Genomic DNA, 13044 nt, shown 5'->3' with positions numbered 1-13044 from the left:
AAAGCTGGCTCATATCAGCTGATGAGAACTCACTGAAAAAGTTTCAGGAACTTTGTCAGCAAGTTGACCTCAAGGTGGTAGCTTGAGATGGGCCATTTTGCAAATATTTACATCAAGGAAACTGCCAAACGCTATAAATCAAAGCTTGTTTTCTGGAGAGTTGGTCATTAAACATTTACCAGCATGTCACTGCTATCTCCCCCACTTCTACTTCCCATCCAACTAGGCTCTAGGTTTTCTGAGGACAGAGACCGCGTCTTCTTTGTCTTGTAGTCTCAACATACTATTTGGACATTAGTCATGCGCAATTAATATTTATAGAATAAATGAAATATGCTCATGTAATTTTTCTCTAGACTGACCATTTAATTAAAAAAAATTATTTAGAAGAAAATACCTCAAGTAGGCATGTAGACGCTGTGGTTCCAATAAGATCCTTTCCTGTGGTTCAGATCAGATCCTATGCCTGTTTTTGTTAAGTGGCTTTAGAACACAGCCACTTATTCACGTGTGTATTGTCTATGGCTGCTTTGTGCTACAGGGCAGAGGCAGAGAATGTATGCCCTGCAAAGCCTAACATACTTACTATCTAGTCTTCCCTGAAAATTTACTGATCCCTATTCATACCCCCACTGCCAACGGTTCTTTCAAAGGTAAGATTACCTCTAAAAAGTGGCATAATAATTATACTGTATATTCTTAGAAATAAATTATTTTATTTCATAAATTGTGCACATACATCATTTTTTAGAAATTAGACATAGATAATTACAGAGCAAGTTCATACGTGCAGCGTTAGAGATAGTGATTGGTTGTCCAATGGAACTTTCTACCTTGAGAAGTAGTGATTACCTCACACCTAGACGTATGCAAGTAGTCACCCTTCAGCAGTGGGTGTCCTTCAGCAGAGAGCCTTGAATAACCTCCTCACCTTATTGAACAATGCTGCCAGAAATTTAGCTGATGTCAAATGACGTCTACATTGCAATTTATTCTTTCAGAACTTCTCTTACGCCCACATTCCAAAGGGGTTCTGCTAAAAGGTAGTCTTCACGTGGCTGTTTATCCCTGGATGAGTTGGACTGTTTAAAAACAGAAATGCAGAATGTCTGTATAGTTGAGTCACAGAGGGCTGTCAGGGTTTCCATTTGCGCAGTACTGATTAATAAAGTTAACGTCCTGGGTTCCATATTCCTTACAAGTCATCTTTAAAGACAAATGATGACGTCATTTCAAAATCAGAATTCTCCCGGTAAAAATAATAAACATATTTCTTATTTGTACCCATGCTGAAAACAATTTCCCAACTGCTATTACTGACAACCAGAGTCGGAACTGCAGCAGTTAATCTAATTTGACAGACTATAAATTGAACATCTCGGCTACATTAAACTGCCCCAGTTGGGTGGGCAGTCCGGGGGCACCATCCTGTTTCTGTCCCGTATCTTTTGAGGGCTGGTGTTTACAGAGAATTTGGGGCGCTCGCGCAGGGCTGTCAGGAGAGGCCACTGTCAACAGAGGTGGCCTGATCGCCAGACCAAACCGGGCTGACCCGAGGGCGGGACGCCCTGGCGGTGGAGCAATGACTCCGCAGGATTGCGCAGGGTGGCTACGGCTTCTACTCCCTTTTCCCTTTCGTTATGAAGAGGCTCATTCTTCCATTAACTCAGCTTCCAACTCCCGCGCACGGGGCAGTAAGATCAAGCATTTTAAATCCTACAAGTAGGCAAATGGAAAGATGTGAAGTAACAGCACACCTCGCCTGCATTTTCACTCCCCACCCGTCGAGGTACCGGCAGCGCGCTCTGGTGAGGCGAGCGTGACGCCGCGGGGAGGGGCTGGGCACGGCCACCGCGGGGTATGAAGGGGGCGGGGGACACGACCTGGACCACCAGCGCGCAGGCGCACCTGCGGCTACAGCGCCCAGTGGTCGAGCCCCCTTTCTAGTAATTTCGCTAGTCGTGAGGTCATCACAGCGCGCCGTTACAGTGCTTCCCAGAACCCCCTACCTAATTTTTTTGGCGAAGGGAATGAAATGAAAGAACTGACTTCCCCCACCCCAATTTGCTTTTAGTCCTCCATTCTGGCTGCGCCCACCGTCTGAGCAATGGAGCGGGAGAGGGAAAGTAAAGCAGCCGGAGCTGGAAGGAGGGCCGGCCGGGCATGACTCGGCGACGCCGCCAGCTGAGTTACCCGGCGTGCCCCGCGCGGCGCCGGCCGAGGGACGTGGGGGGAGGGGCGGGGAGGAGGAAGAGCGGCGGCGGCTGCGGATGTCGCTGCGACCGAGCGGCGTCTGAACACACGGCGGCTGCCGAGCGCCCGACCCGGGCCTGCGCCGGAGCCTACACCGAGCTCCGCGGCCCCTCGCCTGCCAGGGCGGCCCTGCACCCGTTGTCACTGAGGCGGCGTGCCCAGCATTCTCCACTGCCCGGGCCGGCCGGCTCTGCCGTCTGCTGGCTCCCCCTCGCTCGCCCGCTCCCTCCTGCGCGCCTGAGTCACCGCCGCCGCCGCCATGGCCGAGAGTGGTGAAAGCGGCGGCCCTCCGAGCTCCCAGGACAGCGCCGCCGCGGCCGAAGGTGCCGGCGCCCCCGCGGCCGCTGCCTCCGCGGAGCCCAAGATCATGAAAGTCACCGTGAAGACCCCGAAGGAGAAGGAGGAGTTCGCCGTGCCCGAGAATAGCTCCGTCCAGCAGGTGAGGGCCGCCCTGGCCTCGGGCCCGGGTGGGGGTGGCGACAGGACCTCCGCCCGCGGCGGGAGGAGACGGTTTCGGAAGGGCCTGGGAAGGGATCGTCCCCCCGAGGTGCGCTCGGCCCCTCTCGCGGGTGTCTTCCCGAATTAGATCACACCCAAGTGTCTGGGTGTGCTTCTTGGGACACCGCAGAGGCTTGTGGCGGGGCCCCGCGGCCTGTTTGTGGGACGCGCCGACGCCGCTTCCCTCCGCGCCCTCCTCCTGCTCCAGCGTCCGCCGACCACCAGCCTCCTCCCCCAGCTCCCCGCCCCCCGCCGCCTCCCTCCGGCTCCTCACAAAGGAAAGGGACCACCGCCGGGCTCCGGGCGGGGTGGAGGCTGGGCTAGGGCGAGGGTTCGCTCTAGCCTCCTCTGCGGTTTTGTCTCATGAATTAAAAAAAAAAAAAGGGGGTGGGGGTGGGGGTGGAGTGCTCATTGTTTTACCTGCCTGCGGGTTTAGGCAGATTTTGGGGTGGGGAGCACGTGTACCTTTAGTTTTGCGTTTTGATTGCTGCAATTGCTACCTTTCAATCTTCAAGAAAAAAATTAACCGTGACGTAGAAATCGCTTTCAGTCTCACATCTTAATAGTACTAGGTTTGAGGAGAAAGGTGGATGACTTTCATTGATGACTTGCTGTTTTCTTTTTAGTATATTTATCTATCATCCCTTAGGTGCTAGTCGTTGGGAAGGTTTTTGTTTGCTTTTAGAGGGATGATAGCCACGTTTTGCAGATACTAGCAGTTACAATCGAATAAAAGAACAAAATTGGAGTTAATAGAGAATATCACCAAATGACTTACTACGTAAAATCTGTTCAGGTATACAAACTTTGCTGTTTAATTAAGAATCTTGAAGAATTCAACAAATTCGTTTTAGCTTTTTGTTGAATATACATCTCAGAGTATTTCCCATAATTGTCGAATGGATCCCTGATCATCTCAGATAATGTGAACAGGTTCTGAGGAACCAGTTCCTGAAATGTACCTATAAGTCCCCTCCTAACCCCCAGTGAACGATTGGGATATTGGTTTATATAGTTCTGAAAGGTGGTGTGTTTTGTAAAGCAGTAAATAGACTGTGTCATCAAGTGAGAAACTTTTATCACCTACTCTGAATCACCTTTTTTTTTTTTTTTTTGTATTCTATAAAAATTTCCCTTAACATTTTTGTATTTTCCAACATACAGGAAAGTTGAAAGAATTGTACAGTGAACATTCCTGATGTTCGTCACCTGCAGTTGACATTTTGCTGTATTTGCTCTATCACACAACTAATCATTTAATAGTCACTTTTATTTTTTGGATGCATTTCAGAGTAAGTTGCAAATATCATTAAATGCTTTTCACACATACATACACCTGTGTCATTCAAAGCTGTAGAACTTTATAATTCTCAAGATGTAGAACTTTATAATTGACTAGAAATTTCCTTCTTGCTCTTTGCCAGTCCCTTCAGTCACTCCCCTCCATCCACCACTGTTTTGATTTTTTTTTGCCATTAGTTTTCCCTGTTCTGCAACTTCACAGAAGATTTTTTCAGTCAGCATAATGTTTTGAGATTAATTCTTGTGTGTGCTTTCAATTTCTTTTTATTGCTTTGTTTTCCACTGTATGAATACATCATAATTTCTGCAGTCTCTTGTTGAGGACTACCTGGGTTACTTGTGGTGGGTTGCTGTGAACACCCATGTACAACTTTTGTTGTTGTTGGACAGATGCGTTTTCTCTTGTAAAATACTTAGAAGTGGAATGACTGGGTGATAGGATAGTTGTAGCTTTAGATTTATAAGCAGCCATGTTTTTAAAAAGAGCTTCTATCAACTTACAGTTCCACCAAAGGTGCTTGGGAGTTCCTGTTGCTCCACATCCCTGCCAGCATTTGATAGTGTCAGTCTTTACATTTTAGCTTTTCTAGTGTGTGTGTAGCCATATTATCTCTTGAAGCCCTGGGGTCTTCTTTCTAGGATTCCTAGTTCAGGTTTCTACCTTCCTACCTGCTTTCAGCATTTTATTGTATAAGCTAAGAAAAAAAATCAGTATTTTATAAATAGAAAAAATCATTTAAGTCTTTTGATGATGTTCTGTCTGTAGGATTGTTTTTACATCTTGTGACGGTGAAGTTAGAATTTTAAATTCTGTGGATATTTTATTATTTATTAAAAAAAATTTTTTTTAATGTTTATTTATTTTGAAGGACAGAGAGAAAGAGCCATGAGCAGGGGAGGGGCAGAGAGAGAGGGAGACAGAGAATCTGAAGTGGGCTCCAGGCTCAGCTGTCAGCACAGAGCCTGACGTGTGGCTTGAACTCCCGAGCCATGAGATCATGATCTGAACCCAAGTCAGATGCTTAACCTACTGAGCCACCCAGGTGCTCCAAATTCTGTGGAAATTTTAATTTTTCTATTCTGTCACCAAAGTAAAATTTTGATAAAATTAAAGCTTTTCCAAAGCAACTTACTCTGATGGCAGTGGAATTTTTATTCTGAAAAATGCTTTATATTGAAGCAGAAAACATGATAAAAAACACGTGACACTGCATCAAGAACCTGAAGACAAGTTAAACTGTCTTGTGGGGTCTAACTATATGTGTTAAGGAAAACACAAGAAAATATGTGAGTATAAGAAAAGCAGTTTTCAGATGATTTGTAAAATTCTACCTGAAGCACAATAAAGTATGTCATTTTGTACCTTAAATTTTTCTTAGAGGGTTTAATAGATTTAAACTATATGTTACAGATTAAAATTTGTCATTAAAATATATTTGATGATACTAAGATTCCATGTTCAGTAAAAAATTGGGAAATATTTCAAACTGAAAAATTTAATCTTAGAGATAAAGATAGAATTCTAAAAGGAGAGCATTGAAGGCATAGGTTTTCTGTCAGGCAAATTCCGTATTCTACAATTTGGAATCTTTTTCAGTAAGTGTTTCTGTGTAATGTAAATTCTGTTAGTACATTATGCTGAAATGGTATTTATATGAATGTTCTAATAATTGGATAAAACTAAGCTTTCTGGGTCAGTTGTAAAATATGTTGTCAGGTAGTAACTAATTTTCCTGTTTTGCCCTCAGGTTCTGTTTGAGTGTGTATAACCAACAGGCAGAAACAGGATACCTTAATACAGTTGGTATTTAATATTACTTGTTTGGGGTTGATAACAACACTTTTTTAAAATTAAAGGGACATTTACTTTTCAGCGAGCAGTCAATTGAGTAATGTTTAAATTTCTAACTAAAGGTAGTTAGAATGTGAACTTACCTGTGTGTTTCAAGGTGGTTTTGTTAATAGGGGTTTACATAAGTAGATAAAAAAAAATAGTTTAAGTGTATAGTGGCACAAAGTCCCTGTGTATGAGATTATTTTTCTATTAATTATTCGTTTTCTGCTATGGGAAATAGTTTGAGGACCTCCAAATGTCAACAAGTGAGATGAAGTCCAGAATGGGGGTCGGGGGCGCACGCACGTGTGTGTGTGTGTGTGTGTGTGTGTGTGAATGAGTCATTAAAATTAGTGCAGAGAATGGACAGGAGCTTCCAGGGAACATCTAACTAGCTTGTTCTGGGATTCTGTAAGCCCTCTAGGTTGTAGTGTAAGATGGTGAAATACAGTTACCTGAAATATTCAGGCAGCCTATATTCAAGTTTTAGAAAACATTTTCAGGGCACGCGGGTGGCTCAGTGGTTAAGCGTCTGACTCTTGATTTTGGCTTAGGTTGTGATTTCACGGTTCATGAGATCGAGCCCCGCATTGGGCTCTGCACTGACAGCGCAGAGCCTGCTTGGAATTCTCTCTCTTCCTGTCTCTGACCTTACCCTGCTCACATGCGGCTGCATGCGTGCTCTCTCTCTCTCGCAAAATAAAGTTAATTTTTTTCATCACTTGAAACTTTTAGAAAACTATCAGTGTAACATAAATATTGTATTGCATATAATTGAGCCTTATCTTGCTAAGGGAAATTGCAGTGTATCAGGGTCATTATTATAAACATTGAACATTATACTTTATGATGGGTCCAGAACTGTGCTCTCCACTTTGGTACTACCAGCCCATCTGGCTGTTGAATGCTTAAAATATGGTTGAACTGTTTTGGAATGTGCTGGAAGTGTTAAAATACAGCAGATTTTGAAAACCTGTGCCTGGCTTCTATCACTTAATGTTTTCAAGGTTCCTTCATGTTAAAGCATTTATTAGTTCTCCCTTTTTATTGCTGAATAATATTCCACTTTGTGGGCATATATCACATTTTATTTCTCCATTCATCAGTTAATGAACATTTGGGTTGTTCTTTTTGACCATTCTAAATAATGCTCTGTGAATAACTCAGAAGGTTTTGTGTGGACATCTGTTTTTGTTGAATGTGTACCTATGAGTGGAACTGCTGGGTCATGTTGTAGCTCTATGTTTAACTTTTGAGGAACTGCCAAACTATTTTCCAAAGTGGCCGTACCATTTTATATTTCCACCAGCTATGCATGAGGATTCCATTCCCTGTAACATTTGTTATTGTCTGTCTTTGATTATCACCATCCTAGTTGGCTGTGAAGTGGTATCTCATCGTGATTACTTGGCTTCCTATTGCGCAAACAGCAGTTCTCAGTGTGGTCTGGGGGGGTCCCCAGTACCCTTCTAAGAGGATCATGAGATCAAAACTGTTTTCATAAGATTTCTGTTATTTGTATTTCTCACTCTAATTCTCTCAAAAATCAACAACACTTTTTCAGAAGCTGTAAGATGTGGGATATTGCAACAGATGTGAAAATCCAGTTGTCTTCTGTTATGAGACTAAAGTAATCTGCAAAAATTTAAAACTATGCTACTCTTCACACTGGGGAAATAGAGTTACTTTTTATAAGAATGTTATTTATATTGACATGTAATGAATTTATTATTTTTAAATGAATATTTAAAGATGCCTCAGTTTTAATTTTTAATATAGCAAACATCAGTAGATATAACCTGCATAAACAAAAACTCAGGTTTCACATTTACAAAGTGGTATATCCTAAACCAAAAATTGTTAGAAGGAGAGCATCTAATAGATTAAATAGGTACTTACAACATTGAGGATTGACTCCACTAAGTTGTCATTTCCTCTTGCCTAGAAACTTACAGTAGCTTGTTGGTGAGTCTCCCCACTTCTCTGGCTGCTCCCTCCCAGACATTCATTCACTCCTACAGCAGCCTCTGAAAAAAACTTTAATCAGATCATGTTACCCTCTACTTGAAACTTATAGCTCCCCATTGATCTTAGACTTTCATAACATGGCCTTGAGGCCCTATGTGCTCTCCTGCCAGGAGAGCACACCCCTGGTCTTATACTCTTCATTGACCCAGAGTTGGTAGGAAATGGTCAGGTGGGGATTTTTCTCTTCCACAGTTGTCAGCAACATCTGAGTTCTACCTACCTCTCCATTCTGATGTGTTCTTTCCTCCTTGGTAGCTTGACTCTTGTCATACCGACTTTTTAGTTCCTTGACCGTGTTACATTTTTTCCCTGCCTCAGGACTTTGCAGTTTGTTCTTGCTACCTGGAATGCCTCCTACTCTGCCTCTTCCCACTCATCCCTTAATTTCCATGCAAAGATCACTTTCTCAGAGAAGTATCCTTGATTGTCTAGACTAGATTGGTATTCCCTGTTGTATTTTTTCACAGCACTCTGTTTTTTGGTCGTAATTCATCAAAATTTAGTATTTATGTGATTATTTGAATAATGCTTGTTTCTAAAACTAAAACTAAAGACAAATGTGTGATTGTTCATCATTGTTATCAAAGCCTAGCACATAGTTTGGGCTCAGTAAATATTTGTTTACAAATGAATCTAGACCATTATGCACAATAATAGGTATTTAATAATAGCTGCCAGTTATTGAGCCTTTATTGGGTGCAGTATATACATAACCTCATGGCTTCTTGCCCTTCTCACAGCTTTGTCTTAAACTGCTCTTCTCTTAGGTTACCACTTTCCAAGCACAACTCTTGAGTGCTTCAGAATGTTCCACTTGTTTCTGGTTGCTGGAACGTAATTCTTCTAGAATAGCTTTTCTCAGCTGATCATCTCCATCTGAACCACAGAACACAGAATGACTGTCATGTGATTATCCATTTTTCTCAAAGATTGTTCATAAGTAATACAATTTTAAATGCATAGGAAAGAAGTTAATACAGTCAGTGGTGTGCTGGTAAATGTTTGTCAACCACTTCTTCAGGAAAGTCAGCACTGAATTGTAGTGTTTGCTGATTATCACGGTGTAAATACTCTTACCCTGTCAGAAAGTAAGCTACCAATATTAAAACTGGCTCTCAAAATTCCTGAAAACTTAGCAGTCTGAGCTGGTAGGAGCTATTGATTACAGTGGATAGATAACCTTAAGTTATATGGATACCTGCCTTAAGGTGTCTATATGGTGCTTTAAGGTATCTCTATATATAATTGGAGGCGCAACTATACTGGGCCTTCATGTCCATTTACTTATATTATTATTAATGATTGCTTTCAGAGTGACCATATGATCCACAGAACTGAAAATATTTATTCTCTAGCCCTCTACAGAAAGTTTGCTGACTTCTGCCTTAAGGCATTAGGGCTTACTGTTCTAGATCTTGTCACATTAGTGCTCAAAACCTTTCTCACTAGAAAATTTTACCATGGCTTACGTATAGTGTTGTTCAGTAGAAATTTAATGTAAGCCTCATGTAACTTAAATTTTTCATAGTCACTTAAAAGGACAGTGAAAATTTTTTTTATTGTGGTTAAAATACACTTAACCATTTTTTAAATAGGTTTTCTTAACGTTCATTTTTAAGGGAGGAAGGGAGAGAGAGCGCGCGCCCCTATGTGTGGGGGAGGGGCAGAGAGAAGAATGAGACACTGAATGGGAAGCAGGCTCCAGGCTCTGAGCTCAGAGCCCAACGTGGGGCTCAAACTCATGAGCCATGAGATCATGACTTGAGGTGAAGTTGGATGCTCAACCGACTGAGCCACCCAGGCACCCCTTAAATACACTCAACCATTTTTAAGTGTGTAATTCAGTGACATTTTTGTACAACCATTACCACCATCCGTCTACAGAATTCTTTTCATCTTGCAAAACTGTACCTTATTTATTAAACAATAACTGTATATTATTCAACAATAACTACCCATTCCCCTCCCACCAGCCCCTGGCAACAAGCATCCTACTTTCTGTCTCTGAATTTGACTGCTCTAGGTATGTCATAAAAGTGGAATCATAAGTATTTGTCCTTTTAAGACTTATTTCACTTTGTATAAAATCCTCAAGTTTCATCACTGTTGTAGCAGATGTTAGAATTTCCTTCCTTTTTAAGGCTGAATAACACTGTATTGTATGTACTTGCCACGTTTTGTGTATCCATTCATCGGTTGATGGACACTTGCATTGGTCTACCTTTTGGGTATTGTAATTTTAATAATATGTTTTGTTTAATCCAGTGTATCCTAAATATCATTTCAACATGTAAATAGACTTTAAAAATGAGATATTTTACCTTTTTTTCATACTAAGTCTTCAAAATTTGGTGTGTATTTTATACTTACAGCACATCTCAATTTGGACTAGCCACATGTGGCTAGAGACTTCTGAATCACATAGCACAGCTAATAGAGTCTTCATGTTTTGCTCCCTGCCAATCTCTTCTCTATTATTCACTGCATTTCAGCCATCTGTATGTCTTTCTTACCCCAAATATCACTCACTAGCTCTTTGCCTCTCTGGGCCTTTAACAATGCTGCTAATGATAGTAACATAATAGCTAGTATTCTAGGCTTATCAAGGTGTAATACAGTACCTTTTTTTTTTTAAGTTTCACAACTTTATTTTATTTATTTTTTAAATGTTGATTTATTTATTTTGAGAGAGAGTACAGGTGCCTGTGCACACCCGAGCAGGGGAGGGGCAGAAAGACGGGATCCCAATCAGGCTCTGAAGTGTCAGTTTGGAGCCCGATATGGGCCTTCATATCACGAACTGTGAGATTGTGACCTGAGCTGAAATCAAAAGTCAGGCTCTTAACCCACTGAGCCACGCAGGAGCCCCAAGTTTCACAACTTTATGATGAAAGTATTATTTACCCCCTCCCCCTTTTTTTTAAATGAAGAAACAGACTCAGGTTGATGTGATCAAATTCATTTACCTATTAAATAGTGGAGCCTAGATTCAAACCCAGTGACTAACTTTGGAGCTCACACCTAACCACTACTCCAGGCTGCCTTGACTTTTCTCTGGCTGGATTTAGAGCCTTAAAGTTTACTTATTTATATTTTAAAAAGGTTTTATTTAAATTCCAGTTAGTTATTATACAGTTTAGTTAACATATTATTAGTTTCAGGTGTACAATACAATGATTAAAATTTATTTAAATGTTTATCAGAGTTTGATTGGATTTACCAGTTTATCAGAGTTTGATTGGACTTACCAATCAAACTTACCAATTATTTGTGATACCATTTTGTGATTATATGGACTTTATCCTCCCTACCCCATACTGAATTTGCAGGGGTAGGGGCTGTCTTGCTTACCTCCTAATCCCATGGTGCTTGGCACATACTGAGTAATACTGGTATTTATTGAGTGAGCAAATAGTGTTTTAAAGATTTATTTGCAATATTTTGTACTTATTTGAGGATATTTTTAACTGTGATTTGTTTACAAAAACGTGATGTTTATTTTTAGTGTAATTAAATGTCTAATGGCATTATTTCAGTTTTTTCTGTGAGAACAGCTTCCACTATTTAAAAATATTTTTCATTAAATTCGGATTGGAATTTTTTTAGGGACTAAAGTTGATATCATCTGTAAATCTGTTTGATGCAAAAAGTTTTGGGTTAGCATACAGAACGTTCCATTCATTATAGGTATGATAATGTGTATATGTGTGTTCCTTTGATTTGCAGAATATTTTCATTACCCTAGAAGATCAGAACTCTGTTTTTTCCAGGTAGATTTTGCTATTATGAGCTAGTTTGATGTCTTCTAGATATGACAACATAGACTGCTTGGTTTACTTACTTACTGGTTAAGCAGCTGCTATAGATTCTAGACTTGGGTGTAATGGATTTGGTAAAAAATTTCATAGCTTTTAAACTCTTGGAGATTCTGCCTAGAAAAGTATTTATCTGTGTACTCATATATAATATTCTATTTATTCTTGTTAGGCAGATGGATCGTTACCCACACTTTACTGTCTTCACTTGTTTGTGGTCTTTCCATATTGGCATATGTGGAACGAACTTATTCCACTATTATTTATTTATTATTCATAAAGTTTTGTTAGTATTTTGAGAAAGGGGGAAATGTATATTGGCATATTAATGTAAGTATATTGAAATGTGGTCTGCAGTTTGGAGAGAACATGGACTCTGGAATTGGAGAGATCTTTGAGCAAGGTGCTTTTACCTTTGAGCCTCATTGGCAACATTTTTTTTTTTTTTTGATTTAACTTTATTTTTTATTTTTTAAAATTTACATCCAAATTAGTATATAGCGAAGCACTGATTTCAGTAGATTCCTTAATGCCCCTTACCCATTTAGCCCATCCCCCCTCCCACAACCCCTCCAGTAACCCTCAGTTTGTTCTCCATATTTATGACTCTCTTTTGTTCTGTCCCCCTCCCTGTTTTTATATTATTTTTGTTACCCTTCCCTTATGCTCATCTGTTTTGTCTCTTAAAGTCCTCATATGAGTGAAGTCATATGATTTTTGTCTTTCTCTGACTAATTTCACTTAGCATAATACCCTCCAGTTCCATCCACATCATTGGCAACGTTTTTAACATGTGATATAATACTTGCTTCACTAGATTGTTTGGAGGGTTTCATGAGATAATATGTATAAAGTACCTGGCTCAGAGTTACATGCTCTACTTGTATTGGTTTCATTCCTCCTTCACCCTTTTGTTTGCTAGTGAATGGAGTCTTAGTTTTTTACAGTAGAAGGAAGCTTTAATAGTATCCTAGCATGTGAATAGTCGAACATTTAGTTTGCTATTCTTTGTCAGATTTAAATCATAGAGACTCTTAAAAATATTTTATGTATTTTATGTAAAAATATTTTATGTATATTTTATGGATAATGTATCATAATATTTATGGCTGAGTGTTCAATTTTATAAGAAGGTGCCCTTTTCCTATGTAGTTGTCTGTGTCGTATTTCTCATACTTGACATCTTTGTGTAAGATTTATGCAATGTTTTTTAATGAGAATACTAACAAGGTTACTCAGACAGACATCAGGTATTTGGAGAGATAACTGGATGAGCTATTACATAAGATGATTTATTGAATATGGAGTTTTTTC

General features: G+C 40.3%; 1 protein-coding gene across 2 annotated transcripts in view; it reads left to right on the top strand.

Moving 5' to 3' along the window:
* The first annotated feature begins 2262 nt into the window (after positions 1 to 2262).
* UBQLN1 (ubiquilin 1) overlaps positions 2263 to 13044 on the top strand; it is a 45365-nt gene continuing 34583 nt past the window's right edge. For both annotated transcript variants that reach the window (XM_019423551.2, XM_019423550.2), the window contains exon 1: positions 2263 to 2692. In XM_019423551.2, the coding sequence (XP_019279096.1) occupies positions 2513 to 2692 (180 nt within the window). In that variant the 5' untranslated portion in view covers positions 2263 to 2512. The remainder of the gene's footprint in view (positions 2693 to 13044) is intronic.

The sequence above is a fragment of the Panthera pardus genome, unplaced genomic scaffold (assembly GCF_024362965.1).
Source record: "Panthera pardus isolate Hobbes unplaced genomic scaffold, ASM2436296v1 HiC_scaffold_20, whole genome shotgun sequence".
NCBI lineage: Eukaryota > Metazoa > Chordata > Mammalia > Carnivora > Felidae > Panthera > Panthera pardus.
This window is presented reverse-complemented; position numbering and strand designations above follow the sequence as displayed.